The 22,794-nt window shown below is 40.4% G+C and overlaps 1 protein-coding gene across 1 annotated transcript; it reads right to left on the bottom strand.

The window, feature by feature from the left end:
• Positions 1-227: 227 nt before the first annotated feature.
• On the bottom strand, positions 228-4,124 carry SLITRK5 (SLIT and NTRK like family member 5). Its single transcript, XM_056492921.1, has 2 exons — positions 4,063-4,124; positions 228-3,091 (listed from the first exon to the last, which is right to left on the bottom strand). Exon 2 carries the CDS (start codon positions 3,081-3,083, stop codon positions 228-230), a length of 2,856 nt encoding a protein of 951 aa, XP_056348896.1. The 5' UTR covers positions 3,084-3,091; positions 4,063-4,124.
• Positions 4,125-22,794: the final 18,670 nt, after the last annotated feature.

Raw genomic sequence — 22,794 nt, 5'->3', positions numbered from 1 at the left:
AACAGCACACCCTTTCAGAATCATTCCCCGAAGCTGAAAAGTCCTGTGCCAAGGCACTTCACCCTACAATAAAATGAATCAAAGGGGAGAAAAAGAGGAGGGGGGCGAGATGTGTGTGTGTGTAGGGAGGTCAGCATTTAGGTTTCTTTGTTTTGCGTGTGGTTGTTAAATACAAATACTCTAGAGAAGGAGCTGCTGAGACTGGCGGGGGGCGGGGGGGCTGTTTCTCAGAACTGGCTGAATGTGGTCTGTTTTTCCAGCACTTCGAGGTAGTCCGGCTCTGCGTTTAGTTTTGCTTTTAGCTCCAGGTACTCGTTCCTGTTGGGCTCTACATAGACAGTACTCGGGGGGCTGTAGAGCACCGTCTCCCGGAGCCGGGCGTCCCCCGGGCCCGGGTGCAAGTACTGGTGGGCACGCCTAAGGTCATAGTTGGGGGAGTAGGTGTAGGCGGCGGGGAGCTTGGGGTAGTCGGGGAGGGTGGAGCCGGGCGTACCCAGCGTGGAGGGGGAGTGTTTGTCGGGCTCCAAAATGCCCCTGTAAAAGCGATCGGCGTCTTGCACGGGCGAGAGCAGCTCCTCCCGCGGCTCGATGGTGCTCACGCTGTACGCGGGGCTGCGCGCCGGCGCCTCCTCCCCGCCGGGCGCGGGCGGCGGCGGCGCGCCTCCCCCGGGGGGCAGCGGGTGGCTGCTGTAGGTCACCTTGAGCTCGTGAAGGTCTTTGTAATCCTCGCCCGAGTTGCCTTCCCGGGAGCGGTAGATGGGGTTTTTGCACATGTGGCCCAGGGGGTGCGGGATGTACTCGTAGACGTGGCCGGCGGGCGTCTTCACCTTGGGCAGCGCCGCGCCCCCGCCGCCGCCGCCGCCGCCGCGGTGGGGCGGGTGCTGCTGCAGGTGGGGGTGGTGGTGGTGGCCGCCTCCGCTGTAGACGCTGTACTGCATGTTGAAGGAGCTCACGTCGGAGTTGTTGGCGCTGGCGTGGTCGCCCTGGCCCTTCTTGCGCCGCTTCATCACCAGGACGAAGAGCCCCGCCGCCACGAAGACGGACATGATGAAGACGAGCAGCAGGCTGAGGATCAGCACCGAGAGCGGCACGGAGGAGCTGCCGCCGCCGGCGCCGCCCGCGGGCGCGGAGCCGCCCGCCGCCGCCGTGCCGTTGAGGCGCACGGTGGAGGAGGAGGGGGTGGTCCTGGCCGGCAGCTGGCCCGGGGACGGCGTGGGCGTGGAGACCACGATGTCCGAGTAGTCGGGGCACAGCAGCTCCGCCCGGACCGCCCGCATGTCGCTCTGGGCAAACTTCTTAGGGGACTCACAGATAACCTGGTCCACCAGGACACCGGTGTTGAGCTGCTCCAGCCACAGCTTCATGCCCACCACGTCGCAGGTGCAGTCCCAGGGGTTCTCGTGCAGGTCGATCTGCAGCAGGGATTTCAGCTGGTCCAGCACCCCGCTCACTGGCAGGTAGGAGAAGTGGTTGCTCCGCAGGCTCAGCCTGTAGAGAGACAGACCAGAAAAAATGTTCCCTGGCAAAGACCTCAGCAGATTGTTGTTCAAAAACAAGAGCTGAAGGTTGGGGACAGATTCAAAGGTGCCTGCCTCTATCTCCCGGATGACGTTGTACTGCAGGAAGAGGTACTGCAGGCTTTGCAGCCCATAGAACAGCTCTGGGCTCAGCCGCTCGATCCGGTTCCCGTTCAGGTACAGCCTTCGCAAGTTAGTTAAATCCCCAAAAGCCCGGTCCTGAATGACCGAGATCCGATTATTGCCCAGATGCAGTAAATCCAGCCCAGTGGCATCCACAAAATCTGCCCTGCGGACCAGTGCAATGTAGTTCTCCGTCAAATACATCTTCTTAGGATTATAGGGCTTGGGCTGCAGTTCAGAAATGCTCTCAATCTTCCTCTCTTGACAATTGACATTGAGGCCCAGGTCAGAAATCTGCAAGTTGCAAGTGCAGGCAGTGGGGCACTCCAAAGGCACCGGGGATTTGGTCTGGTAGGCAATGCTGGGGCCATAGTTGCTGTATCCCAGGTCTTTTGAGGGCAGGCGGGAGGTGGGGCGCACCCTTGTCTTGTTGGGTTGGCGGGTCCCCTTGGGAGGCTTCAAGGGAGATTTGTAAACAGCTGAAGAAGAAGTGGCCACAGAGTTGACTGAGGCCGGGGTAGTGTGGAAATACCCTGTAGTGCTCAGTGGTGTCTGAGGTCTCATTTCATAATCAGAGATGAGCCTCCTGGGGCAAAGCTCCTGCTTAGAGACTTCATCCAGGTCTCGACCATGTAAGCGGAAAGGGGTCTCGCAAACCACATCTCCCACCAGAGCAGAGTAAGAGATACTGTCCAGCCAATCCTTGAGAGCAATCAACTCACAAGAGCAATTCCAGGGGTTTTCCTCCAGCTGCAGCTCCACCACCTTATCCATGTGCTGCAGGAGGCCCACATAGGGCAACAGCTTCAGCCGGTTGCCCCTCAGGTCCAGGTGAGTTAAGGGCACAAAACGGAAAAGGTTGTTGGGCAAACTGGAGAGGAGGTTATCATTGAGAATCAGCACCTGCAACAAATGCAGTTTGCTGAAGGCATTGGGTTCAATGACGCTAATATAATTATAATCGACCTGTAGGTATTCCAAACTCTCTAGCCCAAGGAAAGTGTCATCCCGTAAAAGTTCCAACTTGTTATTGTTCAAGTGCAGCCTCCTTAAACCTCTCAGACCATGAAAGGCCCCGGTTTCGATGTCTTGTATGTCATTGCTCCCCAGATGCAAAATCGAAGCCCCTGTGTAATTTACAAACTGGTTTGGGTACAGCCTGTTCAAAAGGTTCCCAGACAACAGGAGGTGGTAAACAGGGAACCTTGGTGGACTGATCTCAAAAAGGCTGATGATCCCTCTGTTTTCGCAGCTCACTGTTAAGATGCTGTCCTTCTCCTCACAAGGACACGCATTATCACAGATTTCCCCATAATACTCGATGCTTTCTGCCCAGGAAAGGACTAGTGATGTTAAAGCAAATGCGATCGTCTGCAGCATCCAGATATGCATTTTTTTGTTGAGGTCCTGTTCCAAAGTTACTGTAGAGCAGCAAGCATACATTTTATTTCCTGTAAGGATAAGGAGAAAAAAAAAAGAAAGTAGCATAATAGGGTAGCCCCATAACATTTGAAATGGAAACAAAGTTTATCTGTGGCTTCAGTAGGGTAGAGAATGGACTGTTCACCAACCAAAAAATACCCCCTCCTGTCACTTCTAATTCCCACACTTTAGGAAACTGGATGACATGCCTTGATTAAAGGGTTGATAGGCAACTCCTTGTGAGTCAAATGCCTGCGGTGTCTAAAAAGGTGAGGTCACAGTAGGAATTGTTCTGGTTCTGTTTGTGTGGGGTGAATTTCAATGCTTCTTTGAATTTCCTTTTCACAACCAGCCCCATAAATATACATAAAATGGCTGTCAGTTCAGTTTCACGTTTCTAATTTAAGAGAAAAGAAACACCATTTTATGAGGTTTCCCACCTCCCCTATTACCCAGCTCTCTCTTCCCTTCAGAACCTCCCTGCTGAACCAGTGCACCAAGGTCTTCCCCTCCTTTTACCTTGATTTTTAACCAGTGGTGGAAATACCATGATAGGAATCCAAAGAAAAATGCTCAGTGCTGAAAATGGCATCTTAATTCAACAGAGGGAATACTGACACATTCTCCATATCACACATTTCTTAAAACTCTTTTATGTTGGTGGTTTTTTCCCTAGCTATACATTTACAAAGCACACACCCACCCACACAGACATGCACACACACACACATGCACACATGCGCGCACCCCCAGATGACTTTTGTGCAGGAATTCTTCTGCAATGAGATTAAATACATTAACCTCCTACTTCAGTGCACTTAACAGCTCTCTTCAATTACGGAAATTTTGTATCTTTACAAAAGCAAATAATATTAATTGATATTTGATCCCCTCCCAAGTTATACACAATGTAACAGAGCTCATTTCAAGCAGAAGTCTCCCGTTCTCTCTCTCTCTCACACACATACATACTCTCAAAAGAAATGTTTTAACCACTCACCCAAAATTTGTGAAAAATGTAAAACATGCAGGTCATCTTCGGAGTCTCATCCGTATCTGACATAGCGCTTATTCCCAATGTTCTGCAAAACTAGCCTGGTAGAAGTGGAAAGATCTAAATAGGTCTCATGAAAATATCTCATTGCCAACACTCCAAGCATCAGAGTTACTGATTATAAGCAGCGATGGCTGTCAGTGCTCTTCATCCTTTAGTGGAGAAGACACCCAGGCTGATTAAAAGCCGAGGAGGGTAGAAGGGAAACCCTACCATTGACCTACGTCAGGAATTTAATGCCCGAATTCCACCTAGCTGGAAACAAATCCATTCTTTTTTTTTTGCCTTCTTTCTGACTCCTCGTGGCTTCTACTAGTTTTAAAGCAATATGAATAGGGAAAATAAAAGCATTTTGTGTGTCGGTAGGGGAAGACTAATAAATCATCAGGCTTAAATGCTTGGATCTTGGAGCAGGCTTGCATTTTCTATCGTCTACTTCAGAGCTCTAATCCTAATGACACAACTCTGGTTTGGAGGAACGCATCCTAGAAAATGAGAAGTCTCAGTACTGCAAGACATCTCCTGTGGCATCAGGTTCAAGGCTGCAAAACTAGCACTTGCAGCAAAGGCAATCATGCAGCAAGAAATCGGAAGTCTCCGTGAATCTCTCTCTAATTCTGACCAGACGTCAACTGGATCGGAATTACTCAAAGCAGAAAGGCTTCACTGCATGAAGGCAGCAGAAATCTTACTCAAAGGCATGTATCTAGCATATTTTCTCTCAGCTCGATCAGATCCATTCATCCATTAACCAACAGTTCTTCGGAGAAGAAAAAAAAAAAAAAAGCCCACAATGACAAGCTATTGAAAACCTGCCCGGTCAGTGCTAAACTCCCAGGCATTTTACAACTTTAATTCAATTATGGTTAGCAAAGGAGGCAAATACAATTTTCCCTCCCTCTCCCTTTCCCCTTTCTCTGACAAAAAAAAAAAAAAAAAAAAAAAAAGGCGGGGGATGGGAGGTAAAGAAAATAAAGTTGTAGCGGCTATATGCAAGGTTGCAATCCCGCCCTGGAAACCCCTCCGTGATGACTGCGTGCTGCTGTTCGCCAGCTCCCTACAGAGGTTCAGATTGAGGGGGGCGGGGGGTGCGGGCGACGGGGGGAGGGGAGAAGAGGAAAGGGGTTGCATCGGGATTTTTCTTGCGTGTGGTTTTTTTTTTTTTTCCCCCGAAGAGTTCAACCCTTAGATTACCGCACTGCATATCCGGCTGGAAGCAGCTTTCAGTACCGCCGACAGCAGCAGCGAGCGAGCAGCCCCAGCCGGACACTGCCACCCAACTGAGCAGCACCCCGAGTCGGGAGACATGGCTCTCGGGGGAGGGGGCAAACGGCGGGGAGCCGGGGGTGGCAAGCAACAGCGGGGAAAGACCCGGCGGGGATGGGGCGGGGAGCGGGGAAACGAGGAACGGAGGAAGAAAGGAGGGAAAGAGAGCGAGAGAAAAGTCAGCCCCGGTACTTACTTCGCCCGAAATCTCCAGGGCCCGAGCATGGTGGCAGCCCATGAAGATGCCGACCCGCTGCGCGGGCGCTGCGCGGAGCCGCCGGGGCGGCGGAGGCGAGGATGGCAGCGCCGGGGAGCTCGGTGCGGAGCGCGCACGGGCACCCCCCGCACGCAGGCGGCGCCGAGGCACGGCGCGCGCTCGGGGGCGCGCACACGCGGGCACGCGCGCCGCACACACTCACATTCGCACAGGCGCGCGCTCGCGCGTGCCCGGGGAGCCGCGGGGGCGCGCCCGCCCGCGCGGCGGGGGCGGGGGGGGGGGGCCGGCGGAGCGCCGCGCTGTGCCCGCGCCGTGCCCGCGCCGTGCCCGCGCCGCCGAGCGCAGCGGGGAGGCGGAGGGAGCGGGGCGAGGGCGGGGCGGCGGCGCCGAGCGGGTGCGGGGGGGCGGAGGGGGCGGCGGTGGCTGCGGGGCGGGTGTCGCCGGGTCACGGCGCGGCGGCAGCCAGCCCGTCCGCACGGGCACGCACATGCCGACAGCAGCGCGGCGCGCCCGCCCCGCCGCTCCTCCGCCCCACGCACCCGCGGCTGCGCTCGCACTTTGGCCAGCGCGGGCCAACTTTGCGCTCTGGACGCTGCTCCCTCTCCCCGCACCCCTCGGGCGGGGGCCCGCAGCAGCCCCGTCCTCGCCCGCAGCGCTCGCTGGCCGCGGAGCGGAGCCGCGGCGAGGGGGCGGAGGGAGCCGGCGGCCCGGTGGTGCCGCTGCCGCTGTTCGCTGTGCGGAGACCGCGGGGAACTGGGTGGTCGCGGTGCAACTGTCGGGTGTCGCTGCGCGCATTCTCCGACATGGGGGACGCGGGCGAGTGCCGGAGCCGTTCGGCTGCACTTTTCTCCTCTGCCCACCCCAGCCGCGGTCGCGGAGGGAGCCGGGGCACGGATGCTACAGCAGCATCTACGAGACTCTGTGGCCGCTCTCCGGGCAGCGCCGGGCGCTCCAGGCTGCGCGGCTCCCGCGCGGTGCGGTGCGGTGCGGAGCGGTGCGGTGCCTGCCGCCGCCGCCAGGTGGCAGCGCAGGGCGGCGGACGGGCCGCGCGGAGGAGGCGGCGGCGCGCCGGACGCGCTCCCGCGGGCATTGGGTGTGCGTGCGGAGCGCGGGGCGCTTCCGGTGCCGAGGGTGGCTGTAGCTGTGCGGGTGTTGTTTTACAGTTAAATTTCGGGTTTTATTTTCGGCGAAATTGCGCGTTTGGCTGATCTTAAAAAAAAAAAAAAAAAAAAAAAAAAAGTTGGAAACAGGGCGATATAATTGCATGCGTGCAAAGATGTGCACGTGCTCGTATTTGTGTATTGATTGCTGTTATGTGCTGTCTAGATTGCAGTACGTAAATCTAATGGGTGTTATGCACACAGGAACACATGGAGTGCCCCCCATGTGCACAGCATAGAGGTTGGAATCCAGCTTTAACTCAAAGGTAATGCTAAATGTATTTGTCCCTCCACTTTTCCTGTACGAGTCTAAGCATTGAGCAATACTCTGTCTGTGGCATGTGATTTCTGCACATCTGTATCTTTATCAGACCTCTGTTAACTCATATCTTAACACCCCAATATACTAAACCCAAAAAGCATTGTTCAAAAATCATCTTTTTTGTAATGCTTAGCCTTCCCTAAAAGGCATATTCATCTCTGTTAACATTAAAGGAGTGTGACTCAAATCTTATTTCCCTAGGCCTGAAATAAGCAAGATCTGGTATTTGGATAGAAGACAAATTTCTTACATGGACCAGGTAAGTTTCCTGACCTTGTACAAGCTCTTGGAAATCTTCTCGTTGGGACAAAGTACTTACTTATATTCCTAAAGGATCACTGACTTTCCTGTTTCAATGCAAACCCAATTAATTCAATGGATGGTTTTGAATGGTTTTAGATTGTGTTCCAAGGTGCTACTTTCAGTCAGAAAAAAAAAACCAAACCACACCTCATACACTTTTATCCCCCCCTTCGTACACTCTTTTAAGATTTTCTAATATGCAACAGGGAATTTATGATAGTGGAACCAAAAAAAAATCACATATTCTAAACAGAGATGTCTTACAGGAGTTTTTTATGGCCTCACTATTTTTGAAAAATATCCTTCTTTTGAATTAATAATTCTACATTTTGAATAGATGAAATTCTATGCATATATGCTTGCATTTTTAGGCCTGTCATATTTATAATATCTGCTTGTGTTTCTATGCTATTTTTCTCTCTGACACACAAAATTAGACACACATAAATACTTCTTTATTCATAACAAAGAAAGATATTTTACATAACCCTGTCAGCAAGGCTAAGCTTAACTTCTTGAAACTGTTTTGTAGAAGTTGACATTTCATGAGTCTAAAATCATGTTAAAAGCTATCATGTTTAAGTCAACATTGTATGTATATTTCAGTTTAATTTTTGTGATCCTGTACTAGTGAGATATTGAAAAGCATAATAAGTAGAAAACCTGATTTAATAAAATCTTGATTCCAAGTTGTTAGACTGCTAGATGGTTTTAGTAGCATATGGGAGATTTAAATAGTTATTAGTGTAGAACTCTCATGCTGTTCCATCCATTCTTATTCTTAGTCCAATAGTATTTCTGACAGTGAAAAGTTATATCTGAATATTTGAACTAGAACTATAATTTTAAGCCAAAGCAAAACCATCAAACAGTAAAAGATACTAAATTTGTGATTTTTTTAAAAATTTATTATAGTGTTGCCTCTTGCTAATTTATTTATCATCTGCCTTTCTAGGCAAATCATAAACTCCTTTAAACTGAAATACTCAGGAAAAATGTTGGAAACAATTCATATAATCCTCATATGGAATACAAGCTGAGGGATCTGACTGAGGATGGAGCAAGAGTAAAGTTAGTTCAACAAAAGCATATGAGGCATACATGCATTGTATGTACAACTTGTAAGTGTTCAGGTCTGCCCTCTTTCTGTAGTATTTCAATTTATAACATTGGCAGGAACAGTTGATCTAGCATGTGGAATCAGACATGGGAAAACTGGAATTTGGAGGTTCCAAAGTTGTCGAATGAAATATATTGGAACAGAAGGATAGACAGTCTTCATGAAAAACAAAGAAAGCATTGAAAAATTTTTGTTTTAATGCACTAAAACGTGTTAAGGAGTGAAGACTGTTAACAGTGGTGCAATAAAAATGTTAAATAGGAGGGTGAGGATGAGATAGTGTCCACTTGAATGAAAATCACTGAGCAAAGGGTAGAAAAAGTACTTAATAGGGATGCAATCTATTATGAATCTGCTGGTACAGATTGGAGCTGAAAAATAATGTCTAAAAATAAGGGGAGAAAATAAAGCTGAGATTGTGTGATCATGCAGATTTGTGTGATTTCTTATGGGCAAGCATCAGCAAAAAGTTCAACCAAGGTTGCTGGGGATGACAGGAATTGGAGCATCATAGAGGATAGCTTCTTTTATGGAATAGCTATTGAGCAAGCAAGAGACAAGAATAATTTAGATGAAATTTTAGTAGATTATAGGATCTGCAGGATAAACTAATGATAGAAAATAATCTTAAATGTAATGGTTTTGAGCTTTTCTACTTCATGTGACGTTTCAAGACAGAAAAATGTGAAGGATCTATAACTGCAGTCCAGTGTTTCAGAAAGGCAAATTCAGAAATAAAAAACATCATTGAGTATTGAAAGAAGAATTCAGATAAGACAGATGTAAAAAAAGCAAATATTAAAAAAAAAAGTAAATAATAATTTTTTTAATGTCAATAAAATATATTATTGAATTTTTACAGTGGAGGAGAAGAGGAGAAACATAACAGTGCATCTAAACTGGAATGAAAAAGAATCCCAGAAGGTAAAAGCCTTAAGCAAGTTATTAAGAGTAAGCACAAAACCTAAAGAGAATGAAAGAAAAAGAGATCTTGATTAGCAAGAAGAAATCTGCATCAATAATTAGAAGACATAAAACCAAACTGAGAATGGTCAGAAGCCTTGTTAGACCTTGTTAAACCTTGTTTCTTGCACAGAAACCTGAAATAGAGTAAAAACTTCTTAAGCAATGTAAATAAAATGAGAATTGAAGAAGTGGGATGGTTGTTAAAGGCGGGGGGTGGACATTAAGAATAACGTAGGCCCAGACTAAATAGGTACCAGAGAATTTGCCTCTTCTTCTTTATGTAATTTGATATCTAGTGAAAGTAGAAATAGGGCAAGATAAAAATTCTCAGTGTATCATGGCACAAGCATTTGGTCCAGCAGCTTTATGTCCTAAAATATTGAAAGGATCAGCTCCTTTGTAATACATGTAGCACTGATTTTAAGGTATAAGGTAAGTGGTTCTGGACAGAATTTTTAGACAAAATTAGAGGTCTTTCTGAGAAACAGATGTGTTGAGATACATATATGTGCAAATATATATACATATATAAATATGCATATATACTATGTAAATATTTTACAATTTCAGTCGTATTGTCTATATTTTAGCATGTCAATATTTCTAAATTCATGTGTATCTATATATTTGTTTCTTTTGGTCTAGGCTGACAGAAATAGTGTGGAATTGAATAATGCATTCTACAACCTCATGAATTAAAACTTTTGCTATAAACTGGGAAGATCCAAGCCTATTAAACATTCTAGAAATTTAAAGCTGGTAGTCAATCAGGAGAAGTTATAGGTTGCAATTATACATAAAGTACTTATAAATGGGAAAAGAAGAATGTGATTCTATGATGTATTAGGCAGGATATCATAATAGGTGTCATTATTAGTATTGTAAAGGATGTGCTTTTTCATGAGTTCCTGGTGTATTGTGCATGGTTCCAGTCATACATTCAAAGAAGATACTAAAATGAAGTCTAAAGACCAGGAAGAAACTATGGTAATTAGGGCATGGAAAATGTGTCTACAGAAGAGAGGTTAAAAAAAAAGAAAGAGGAAGGCAGAGCCAAATAAATATTGAAAGGACATATGAGTCCTTACAAATGCATTTTTAGTTAAATACTTAAAAAAAGCCAAAACCCCAAACCAGAATGTATTTGATCTGAAGAGGGATGTTGGCATGCCATCAAATGCTTATATATTGATTATAAAACCTAGGAAAAGGAAGATGTTTACTGACTGTCTGAGTCTGGAAAGGTCTTCCAAATAGGTAATCAGGCCAACAAAGTTTTTTAAAATAGAACTTGAAAATAAAAAACTGTGTAATTGAATGGGACAGTTCCTGTTAGAAAAAGGGACATTTGTGGCAAGTTGGAAAGGAAAGGGCTTTTTGAAGAAGTTGGAATATGTTTTTTCTACACTTACACTGTATCTCTTCTCTGCCTGAGGGCTTACTGCAGGCTCTCAGGTCAGGTAGGATGTTTTCTCCCTTTATTGTATAATTTAGATTCTGAGTTATGTTAATTTCTTTCTTTCTTTTGTTCTGCTCTGTATAGTGGGACATGTCGTAACTCCTAGAACATTCTGCAAAGAATTTCTAACGTATTTCCTCCTATTGAGGGGGTCTCCACAGACCATTGGCAGTGCCCTTTTTTCACTTCTTCATCCCTTTTTACTTTTTCCCCAAGGAAGATTTGAGGTTTGACTTTTGTTCTTTACTGCAAATTAAAGGTTTTGAGTCAGTGGGTTGTACCATCTAGACTACAAGTTCTGTAGATCTCTCTTTTTTTTTTTTTGTTTTTTTTTTTTTAATTAAATATTTATTATATTGTAATTCTCAACTATGAGGATGTAGAAATGTAGACAGTCAATTTCAACAATATGTTTCTATTACTGCTTATGAGAATCAAATTCAACTCAGTTCCATTATCTCAAAAATACAAGCTAAATTTTTAGCATTTCATAGGACAAGGCATGGATTAAGTGGCACAGTGCAAAAAATCTCTCTGAAATTTCCTGAACTGTTCTGTCATTATACATTAGTTCTGACTTTCATTTCTCTTATCTCCTTGCTATGCTCAGGATTATCAAATAATTAGAATTATTTCATGTCAAATACGTCTAATGTAAGGTACCTAATCTATCCATGATAACTGAAATAAAAGGATTCTGATTTTTCTTCTGGATCTGAACACTTCCTCTGGGATAGCTTCTTAGTTTTTCTGGTGGAAGTTGTAGAGTAGGAAAAGAGATTTATTACTATCCTTGCATACAGGAGTAACCTTAACATACAAATCTATTAGGCTATTCTTTCCTTTCTGCATTAATTTTCTTACAGTAAGCAAAACAGATTTAACGGGAGAAATTCAAAGAATAACCAGGTGTTTTCTGCCTTAATGGTTAAAATATCCAATAGAAGGAGCAGGCTTAAAATTTATACACCACATTAGTTAGCAGAAATTTGAATATGATCAGTATACTATCCCTCAAACACAGAGACTGACCTATCTCTTCCATGTTCACTTTGGGGAGGTTGAGCATCCCATGAGAATGTCTAATGAGCTGTTCCTCACAAGTGACAAAAGCAGGGGAAATCAGAAACTGAAAATAGGGGATTATGTATAAATTAGACTTCCAAGTGATTCAGTAGTAAGAGCACTAATGTAATTCCTAATGTCTTTGAAAAAGATTGCTGCAAGAAATACAGCAAGAAATGTTGATCCTTGAGGCACATGAATGTACTCAGCAAGAACTTTGGAAGTCTTAATGGTTTCTGAATACTGGATCTAGGCTCTGTAAATGATAGGTAAGACTATATTTATTTATATATTTATTTGTAAAGTTCACCCTGCATAACTTTAAGCTGATACAGGTGCTTAGCTTTATGTTCTGCCATTTAAATAAATTTTTAACCTATCTGAACTCACAGTAATTAATACAATAAAAAGATAAATCCTTAAACTGACTTTTTCAAGAAAACAAAACTACCCCTGTGCATTTCTATGTTTTATCTATGTGCATCATATGTTTTAACACATTTTTACAAAACAGAACCATAATACATGTGTCAGTTTCACATATTTATGTGCATATGTTCACAGGCTGATTCTTACCAGCTTTGTCCTTACTTAAAATAAAAATGAAAATTTATTTATAAAGTGATAATCAAAAATCAATCTCTTATTTTACAATTCTGCCCAAGAGGAACTATAACTGTAGATGTATTAAAGAAAAGTGAGGAATGTTCTGTTTTGTTTTGTATTTTTAAGCAGTCTTTCTCCAGTAAAATTGCAAAAGCCTGAGAGTGAACTGAATTTGCACATTTGGCTACTTGGCATGACCTGAATTTCATACCAGTGGTGGCTCCTCCAGGTCTTCCTAGAGGGGAGTTCTCATCAGTTTCTGCCACTAGGTGTCCCTATATGTGTGCGGGAAAATCCTGATGGAAACATCAGCTGAAGGGGGAGAAGAAATTGAGCAGGAGGAGTAGAAAAGATGATAGTAAACTTCCTTCATGGTTTTGAGTTTTGTTTGACAACTGTCTTGCATATTACTGAAGAGAAAACATGAATGGATTCATGATTGTGCAGTTATATTTCAGAAGAAACTTTTTAAAAAAGAAAAATGGATAATAATGTGCTGCTAGATATTTCATAGTTTTTTGATATTATGTATATATATATATATATATATATATATATATATATATAAATCAGGAAAACTCTTCTGAAAACATTTCAGTCTGTTCTATGTTTGGTAAATTTATTATAATCTTAAAATTAATCATACCATTTGGGTAAAAAATTGATTTTCACATAGTAAACACTATTATATGTGTCAAAGACTGATGAAGAAATGTGTACTGTGGTTAACTTCTCTAGAACATCTTGATAAATGGGATATTTCAAGAATTAAGAGCCTTTGATGGATTGTACAGCCCTCTAACCCATACAATTAATGTTTAAATAGATCGCTAGTAATGGAAAATAATGTGGTTTAGACCCCAGTTCTTTTGATAATCATGTGGCTATTAAATGTTATGCAAACATTCTTCTAGTGGGACAGTTTTTTAATCAAAGTCAGCAGCTATTATGACATGAAAGCTTTTTAAATTATTATTATTGCCTAATAATAATAATAACAAAAAACCCCAATAAAAGTAAAAATTAAAAGAGATGTTTTCTTTCAGTTATAATAAATAGGATACTTGAACAGACACCTCAGAGTATTAAATAATCATTTTCTCTGATATCAAAAGGCTGCATGTACAATGAGAGCAGGATTATACTGATATTGTTCAGAAAAAGGGTTGTTGAGTAGTGTGTTCTCTTTTTCAAAATACAGACCTTTACTTGAAAGACAAGCAAGCAAACAAAGAAGCTTTCATCCTTCTCAATACCGTTCAAACCATGACTTGGGAAAAGCTACTTTTCTGAACCCATAATTCTGAGCTTACTTCTTTTGAATTTGTAGAGAACATTAGCTCTTTTCTGGAGATGTCAGCATTGTTAAACATTTTACTTCTGGACTTCTGTGTCACACATAGTCTAAGAATTTGGAATTATGGAAAGAGATTTTATTTTAAATGTATTTACTCTCAGCATAATTTTTTTTAATGTCTCTACTGGTTTTAAGGGCATCATGTTCATGGTTTAAAATTGGAGCCCATAGTCTTCTAACACAAGAATGAGAGAGTTGCAAGTCCACTGCACTGAAAACCTATGCATTGGTGAATACATTAATGAAGCATAGCTTGTTATTCTTTATTAATCTTGTGTACTTCAGCACCAGTCTGATAATCTGGTATTTGTTTTGGATTTCAACTTGTCTATTTTAAATTAAGGTAAATTTAAGTATATCTCCTCAGTTGACAAGACTTAGTTTTGACAGATAGAAAAAGCTATGAGACAAATTTATTAAAGAAAAATGAAAACCTGTGTTTAAAGATACTGTAGTGGGTTCCCATAGTCTTCATACCACAGGCTGGGATTAAGCTACTTTGAGTTTTATCACTTACAACTTTTTAGGTAGTGGAAGGAGAACTGGTGCTTTATCATTCAGTATGAAGAAATAGAACATGAGATTTGTCAGCAAGGAATATTAAACATTATTGCAGACAAGTGGAAAAAACAAATAAGAATCTGTGTTTTATAATCACTAAAATAACTGGGTAATACAGTAAAGCTATGAGTATCAGTGAAAAATGGTAGAGATACATGTCATAAAACTTCTATGTTGTATATGCTCCTTTTATAAAGAATAAAGATATCTTACAAGATACTAAAGATACATTATATGGGATAAAATGAAACAGTCATCATAACTATATGATACACCTTAGTTAAGAATATCAAAATGCCCTGAAAACGTTGTTTGTGTAATGCAAGCTATACAAGAACCTTCCCACACCCTTTGGTAAAGATCAGAGTTAGAATCTTTAGAGGGAAAAAATTCTGCATAGAGGTGGGGTGAAATCTATGTCTTAATGTAATTTCAGTTCTAGATTTCTATGCATACCCCTGAGGAACATAAACATCCTACAAAGCTTAAGTAAAAAAGCCACGTGGAGTTTTGCTGTGTTTTATGCTTATTGCTCTTATGGTGGTACCCAGTAGCTGCAAATGGCATTCTCTGCTAGACATATCTGATCAGGTAGCATCAATCCATAGTGCTGTTCTACAGCCTGTAACTTAGAGAAGATAATTTGGAGTGAGAATGTCAGTCTTTTTGACATCCAGTGGTAACTGAATAGCGGGAAATTACTTCACTGTACTTGTAAATTTGAAGCCACGGTAGAAAAAGCAGATGAAAGAGAGGTGAAAGGGATTATTTATCCCCAGTCTTTATTTCATGAATAAAAGGAAAATTAGATCAGTTAACTGAAATGTTTCATATGGAATGTCGAATACCTTATTAAATTAATTGATTTCTCAGAGCTCCCTTTCCAGTATCTCATCCAGAATACGAATCAGACTCCTAATATAGCAAAATGTTGGAAATATTTAATGTCTTTTTATGTCTTGCTTCAGTCCTTTTTTTTTTTTTAAATGCAAATTTATTGCTGAAAATTGTTGCAACCAAGAATTTTGATAAATAAGAATATCAGTGCCTAAATCATGAAGTCTACCTTGCCTAGGATGAACTTTAGCATTTGAAGTCTATATAGGTTTTGCGAGCTTCAAGATTTGTTAAGAAGCTGTCTACATTTACAAAATGTTACCTACTTCTGAAATGCATCTATGCAGTACTAAATCAAATTAAATTTAAATAAACAATTCCTTCCACTTGAACAATTTCCCAACTATTGTAGGAAAAGCAAGAAATATTTTCACAGCTTTGTAAAATGAAACTTTTTAAAGGCAGATGGGTACCATGTTTTGAAATAGTTGGCAACCATGCATGGTGTCTAAATCAGGGCCAATTCATCTTAAATACTGTCCTATAGATAGTGATGTGAGATGGGCATCTCTCAAGGATTATCCTAATTGCCTGAAGTCTTCTCTTAATACAGTTCCTCTCTACTGATCGAGGGGATGTAATGCATTTAGCTTAGTGCCTGTGGCCTGAAATCAAGTGGGCTTGATCCATACTTGGTGAATGGTCAGTCAGTGTGTAAAACCAGAGATACCTGAATATAACTGTAATAGATGGGACTTTCTGGGAAATCATGAGGTGGATATTGTGTCAAAATTCAGACTTGCATTAGCAAATTTCTATTAAAAACTTAATATTACAGGAAAAAAACCTAAGTTCTCTTTCAAAAATTTTTTCATATTGTTGCTAGCAAGTGCTCATGAAAATTTCTGTACAACCAAGTTCGTATTATATAGTTATATCTGTAATCATATGTATTTCCTGTTTGTTTTTCTGTTAGGTTGACATGCATAAATATATGGATTATGAAACAGCTGTCAGGATTGATGTGATGGCAGATCTTTGTATCAGAAATGGATTTTTCTCTATGTCCCTTTTTTCTCTTATACATTGATTAAAATCTCATGTAGATGCCATAATTGGGAATCAATTTCTTTGCTTCTTCTTATAATAGAAATTCCTGTTTATTCGACAAATTGTATTTAACTAAATGAGCAAATTAAATTTGTATTTTATTTCCTTTCATTCCATATTCCTTTGTTCTTAATAATATTTTAACCAAGATTTTTTTTTTGTTTGCATACACTTAATAGAGCTCAGTGGTTAACCTTCACATCCAAGATGAAATGAAATAACTGTCTTTGTTATGCTGAAGGCAAAGTATAAAAAAAATACAGAAAAATGTTGTCATCCCTTGCCTATGATATCTGCAGATGTGACAGGATATTCAGAACAATAACTGCATGTGATATATCAGTACTGACTGCTGACTGCCACAGTTTAATTTGCTGCACTAACACCCAAAATGCTACTGTAAAACACAGAGCTTTTGTTTTGCATTCCTGCTTTTGGCAAAAACTGATTTAATTGACTTGTGTGTCCCATGTGTTATCTTCATTCCAAGTTCCTAGCTGGAGGAATGTAGTACAATTGTGAAAAACCTTCTGACCCTTCTGGGTATGACAAGTATATAATCTCTGGCCATTCAACATATACTCCTGCTTACATGTACTTTCTTAAATAAAGACTGTATTTCTTAATATCAAATGTATTACTTATGTAGAGTAAAAAATAATGGATCTTCTTGCTTTGCAAAACAACCCCAGCTATTATCCAAATTATTTTATTATTACTTAATATATAACTTTTTTTTTTTTTTTTTTGCAAGTAGGAATAAGATTTTCATGCCAGAAATATACTCTTATATATTATCCTATATAAGAAGGAGCTCTGATAATTCCATGCAATTTTTCTTCATCCTTTACACACCTGAAAATCTTATTTATTGCCTTGAATACTCTTCCACTAAGGATAGGATTCTTTCAATTGTTTTCAGGAATGAAACTGTTAATTCAAGCTGCTGGTTTACAGACTTCCAAGCTTTAAAGGGATTGCTTAAAGATCCAACATGTACATTAGATAAATTAGCACCTAAGAAAATGCATCACATGGGGTTTATTTTTGTCATTGTCATTTATTTCCTTTTTTTACATAACTTCCAGGAGAAGTTTGTTGATAACAGCAGATTCAAAGGTAGAGCTTCAGTGAACTCGTATATTAAATAATATCTTGAGATAAACTTGTGGATAAGTTCAGGGACTTGCATGCTTAAAGGGGGCTGAGGTGGACTTCAGATATCTCAGAATATAAATGAAGGCAGTTCTGCTCAGAAGAGCCTTCTGTGACACCTAATCCTGAAGAGGCAAGAAGCTGTTCCTGTGGGAGATGAGCTGTTCTTACTGGAAAAATTCAAGCACAGCAAGTAGGTACTGGAGCATAATTCAAAGGAGGCTTATCTGCTCTAGGCTGTCCCTGTACTTAATGGTAAACAGGTGTTAAAAGCCTCCTTAAGATCTGAATCATCCTCTCAAGAAAGTTATTTCTTTCAGTTGACTATGTCCCTTTGTCCCTCAGGGAAAGTACGTATCTAAAATAATTTACAGGCTCATTTAGGGGCTGAAAGCTAGATGGGAAAAAGTCAGGTTCAGGAATCTATTTTTGACTGTGCCAGAACTCACTAAAAAATGAGTAAGCATCCATGCTGCTAACCTCAGTTCTGGAAATTAAGAGAAGCAGCGTACATTAAAGTTCTGCACTATTATGTTATGCTCTTTAAAGGTTAGTAATAAAAAAAATTGAATTTGAGATTGTGTCTGTGGGAAGTCTTTAATCACAAACCAGATGAATTAACAACTCTGAGGGACAAAAGATTCTGACACAGACAAAAATTAAGTTTGAGTCAGTCTGCTAAAAGAAATTTTTTTTTTCAACGCATATCAAAATATTCCATGATATATTATAATTCAGAACAAGCCTGTTTAAGAGTAAATTAGCCTTACATTGCTCCTTCACATATCCCAAAGGAAGTACAATGCACATGAGAAATTCACATTTGGTTGCTGAGAAATTGTATGTCTTAAAAGCAGCTCTTGACTTCCAATCTCTTCATTGCTTGGCTGAGATTTTTTCCCAGTGCTGTTTTTGACCTACTAACTTTTCTGCAGTCAATTTCTTTTTGGAGCATGGAGAATAAGAAACTGTCTCGTGTCAAATATTTAACTCTTTAGCGTGAGTGATGTGCCCTACATTCATGGATTATCTACAGCCTAATATATACCACAGAAAGTTCTTGTCAGAGGTCTTTTCTTGTCATGTCCTTCAACATATAAGGTCCAACCAGAAAGTAATAGACACTATGATGCTTGTACCAATTCAGAGAGTGAGGAATATCTCCTCTTGACAGCTTTAACATTATGACCCATTACACCTAACTTGTCCTGATCTCATCCCTTTACATCTTAACCACATAATGGCACTTAAACTAATCCTGAGGAGGGTGGGAACAGCTAATGTAAGGTTAGCTCTATGTTTTTATATTTATAAAACTGACTATCAAAAGGCACTGGCTTTAATAATGGCCCACAGCATATTCAGTATAAATGCTCTAAATTACTATTAATGAACTTTGGCCTGGAGCACTGCAGCTTTTTTTTTTTTTTGCTTTTTTTTTTGTGTACTTAAAATATTCTGAAAACTGCTGACAAGAATTTTACTTTGTTTCTTCTTGTTTTCTGTTGTTGCTAGTCTGTTGGCTGTGGCATTCTGATTTCTTCTTAAAACATCCAGTAAGACTTGATTCTGTCATAAATCATATATTTATTTTATTAAATAAAACATATTTTGTATGTTTAAGTTTATATCTTGGGGTTTATAGATTTTGGTTTTATTTTGTTTTTCTCTAACTCTGGGGTCCTCTGTAATTTGATACTAAATTACTGGGTCTACAGGTCATTAAAAGCAGAGTATTTGACTCATCTGTCATATCTGTCTTATTGAAGGAATATTCCAGAAAGAATATATTCTAATTTGTTGTAAAATATGATGAGACTACTCCTTTCATGCAGAAGTTCAGTGATAAGAAGTTATGACCTAGGAACTTGATAACATGGTTTTAACTGTTCCTTCAAATTGACAGGTTTCAAAATCACACTTCTTACTCAGAGAAAGCACTGTGTGTAGCAGGCTAGGCTTTTATATTCTAGAAAGTCAGTTATGGATCTAAACATTTAATAGTTTTCCTCTGTTTTTTTGGCATTTTTCCATTTAGAGTGGCCAGTTAACAATCTTTCAAATCATCCAAGCATCCTTAACCCAGAATTCCACTCCAGGAATGTCTTTTTACTCTGAGTGTTTGCAGTATTCAGTTTGGTTATATAGTGGTTCCACAGCACCTTTTCAAACTCCAAACAAGAGCAGGGTCGCTTTTTCAGTGACATAAATTAGCAAGATAAAAGATGCTTGGCATAGTGTTATGAATGTTGGACAGATCCTTCACAGACTGACAACACCTATGAACAAACTTACAGTTTCCTTTGGTGAACTTGTTACCAAGGATGTGAAATTACTCAATAACTGAAGCTAAATGCTTACAGTTGTATCTTCAGGTTAAAAAAGTGCATTTTTTAAGAACACGAAGTTTGCAAAGATCTTGAAAAAATAGTTTTGCAATCAAGAGGAAAATCCTCTTTGGTTCTATCAGAATAGAGAGTGCAGATATTATTTCCTTTCCTTCCACTCCACATGCCTGTCTTACATTTTCAGTTGAGAATAAGTGATCATAATTATCAGACTCTTGAATATTCTCACATAAATAGGAACCAGTTCCAGGGACTCAGAAGATTAATGTGAGATGAACTTTGAGATCCAGATGAATTCTACTTTGTGGCATTATATGTTTCCAGCTGATCACTTGTTATGCAAGCTGCTCACCATTAAAATGTCAGGATTTGTAAATACACCAGACTGTAATTGCCAAAACTTTTAACTGAATAAGACTTTAAGATTCTGTTTCACAGCATGGAATTTGCTACTTCTCTGGAATTAACTTTGTGATGAGGATAATTTAGATTTTTAAAATCAGACAGTTAATACATACTGAAGAAAATCTGAATACATTCTAAAATTACATTTGCTGCATAGTGAAAAATACTAAAAAATGGTATTTCCTTAAATTGCACTAAAGCAGGACAATTTTAATTCTTAAATGCATTTTTTTTCTGGGCTATTCTCTTATATTATATTTCAATTTTATCTTTATTGTAGATATGAGGTAGTACCAATACAAGGGCAAATACACACCCTTGCCTTTGCTTTATATAGCCTATGGTCAAATCATATTTCAAAGGCAGTATTGTGTCTGCTTGTCTCAAGGATTCTTGGGGTCAGCCTGACCCTTGAATAAGGTTCTTCTCCACAGAAAATTGATAGCTTTGTGATAAGAGAAGATGCTTGCAGCATCAGTTCAAGACAAACATCAAGAGGGTGTCTCTGCAGATGGCAGAGTGTGAATGAAAGTCCTAGAGGTATAACTCTTTTATGTGGATATATTTATATGTGTGCATGTGCATGTATAGGAGAGCATATAAATATGTGCCTCCTATGTATGACTCTCCTAGGTTGTATCTACAAGTATAACTTTTGGGGGGTGGGGCAAGTGTCTTCCCTGCTACCCAGGAGTGATGTATCATTCCTCATTCATCTGCTTTCTTTAAGATACTGCACAGCTAGAGAGGAAAAATTATCATACCGTTCCCAAGACACAGTGGCTGCATTTGCCCTTTGCCTACAAGCAGGGTATGTGAGTATAAGGGTAATTTATCTACACCCCCCACTATTAATTTGGCCCCAGAACAGTAAAGAAGAGCCTGCCCTTCTAGGTGAGATTTTTGCTCATGCTTGAAGTGTTTCATTCCCATGATAGGAAGAAATAAATCAAGAATACGATCAATAGGATTCCTAAACTGAAAAGTTGTGGGTTAAAAAAGGAAAATTCATGATAAAGGACAATTTTTAAAATTATGTTCCTTATCAAGAATACTGCTGAAATCTCTCAAATTTTAATGGAAATTGAGTTAACACTGATTGAAAAGATACTGCAGAAACAAATCCTGTTTCATCTGTATTGACCATGCTGTTAAAAATTAATTTTTGTTTCTACCATCTTTCAGCATATTGAGTTATTTCTCTGATGGAGTGCCTGAGTTCTTGGAGCCTAGGTCACTGTTTACATTAACTCCATAGCAGTCTGCTCTCACATGTTTTGACCCTGCATTTCCATGGTGCTCCTTCTGCCAACTGAGCTTCTCTAGTTTCAAGTGTAGAGAAAATGCAAAACAGACAACTTGCAGTCCTGATATGGGGAAAGAAAAATAGAGCATCAGCAGATTTTGCACACGTTTAGATGTGTCTAGTCTGCCATGCCGTCTCCTAGCATGCAGTTGGAGCATTTTTCAGCCACACAAGAGTACTGTTTTGGAGCTTTTCCAGAAGCTCAGCTTTGAGTCAAAGGGAGAAGTCTACATTTACAAAGAACCATTCACAGCTGTCAGAAGTTAGCTGTCTGTGGGACTCAAAGTACAGCTGCAGTTTTTCCAGAATACTGACAACTTCTGTGGCAACCAGTCTTTCACTAGTACTGGGATTTCTGAAGCTTTATCAAAAAAATTGTCAATTTCCTATGCCTGTATATTCCATTTCTGTGGGTTTTTTTAACTTTTATTGTTTTTTTTTATTCCACAACTTATTGAATTATTTCTCTAAAGCTAGGAAGTTATAAGATATGAACTTTTGAAATTATATGCTTTTTATCTCCAGGGGTTTGGGGTTTTAAGCTTCCAGAATGAAATGAAAGCATTAAAATCTGTATTTTTGTTTTTTCTGAAACATGTACAATTGCGTCTGTAGCCTTTATGAAAAAGCAGCAGCAATATTTAAACCAAATAGGAGTCATGGGAATATATCCTCCCAATTTTGCTACAGTCAGAAGTATATCCTCCTCTTCTTACTTCTGTAGGGATGGTATCTACAGCTCCATTTCTCCTGCAGACACCCTTAAGTGTTCCTCATTTTCCGTTCATATTGAATATTCAGATAAACAAACATATTGTGATATAATGCTGTATAAAGTGCAAGTTCATTTCTCAGAAATGAAATAACCAGAAACAAAAGGTTTGAGTTATACAACATTTTCAGAATTATTTTTTTAATCCTCTTCTCTGTCTCCTTAAAAACTTTGCATAATTATAGCAAGGAAATGAAAAGCAATTGTGAACAGAAACTATGTGTTCTTATTTCTTCCATGAAGTACATAGTACACATTACAATAAGATGAAGCAGCATAGAGTAAACACTAATTTTTTAAAAATTATATCACAGAATGTCATTTTAAAGAATATTTCAAATAT

Source organism: Oenanthe melanoleuca, chromosome 1 (assembly GCF_029582105.1).
Source record: "Oenanthe melanoleuca isolate GR-GAL-2019-014 chromosome 1, OMel1.0, whole genome shotgun sequence".
NCBI classification, from domain to species: domain Eukaryota; kingdom Metazoa; phylum Chordata; class Aves; order Passeriformes; family Muscicapidae; genus Oenanthe; species Oenanthe melanoleuca.
This window is presented reverse-complemented; position numbering and strand designations above follow the sequence as displayed.

Excerpts from the sequence above, each read along its gene's own strand:
- SLITRK5 (XM_056492921.1), bottom strand. The coding sequence starts at position 3,083 with ATGTATGCTTGCTGCTCTACAGTAACTTTGGAACAGGACCTCAACAAA.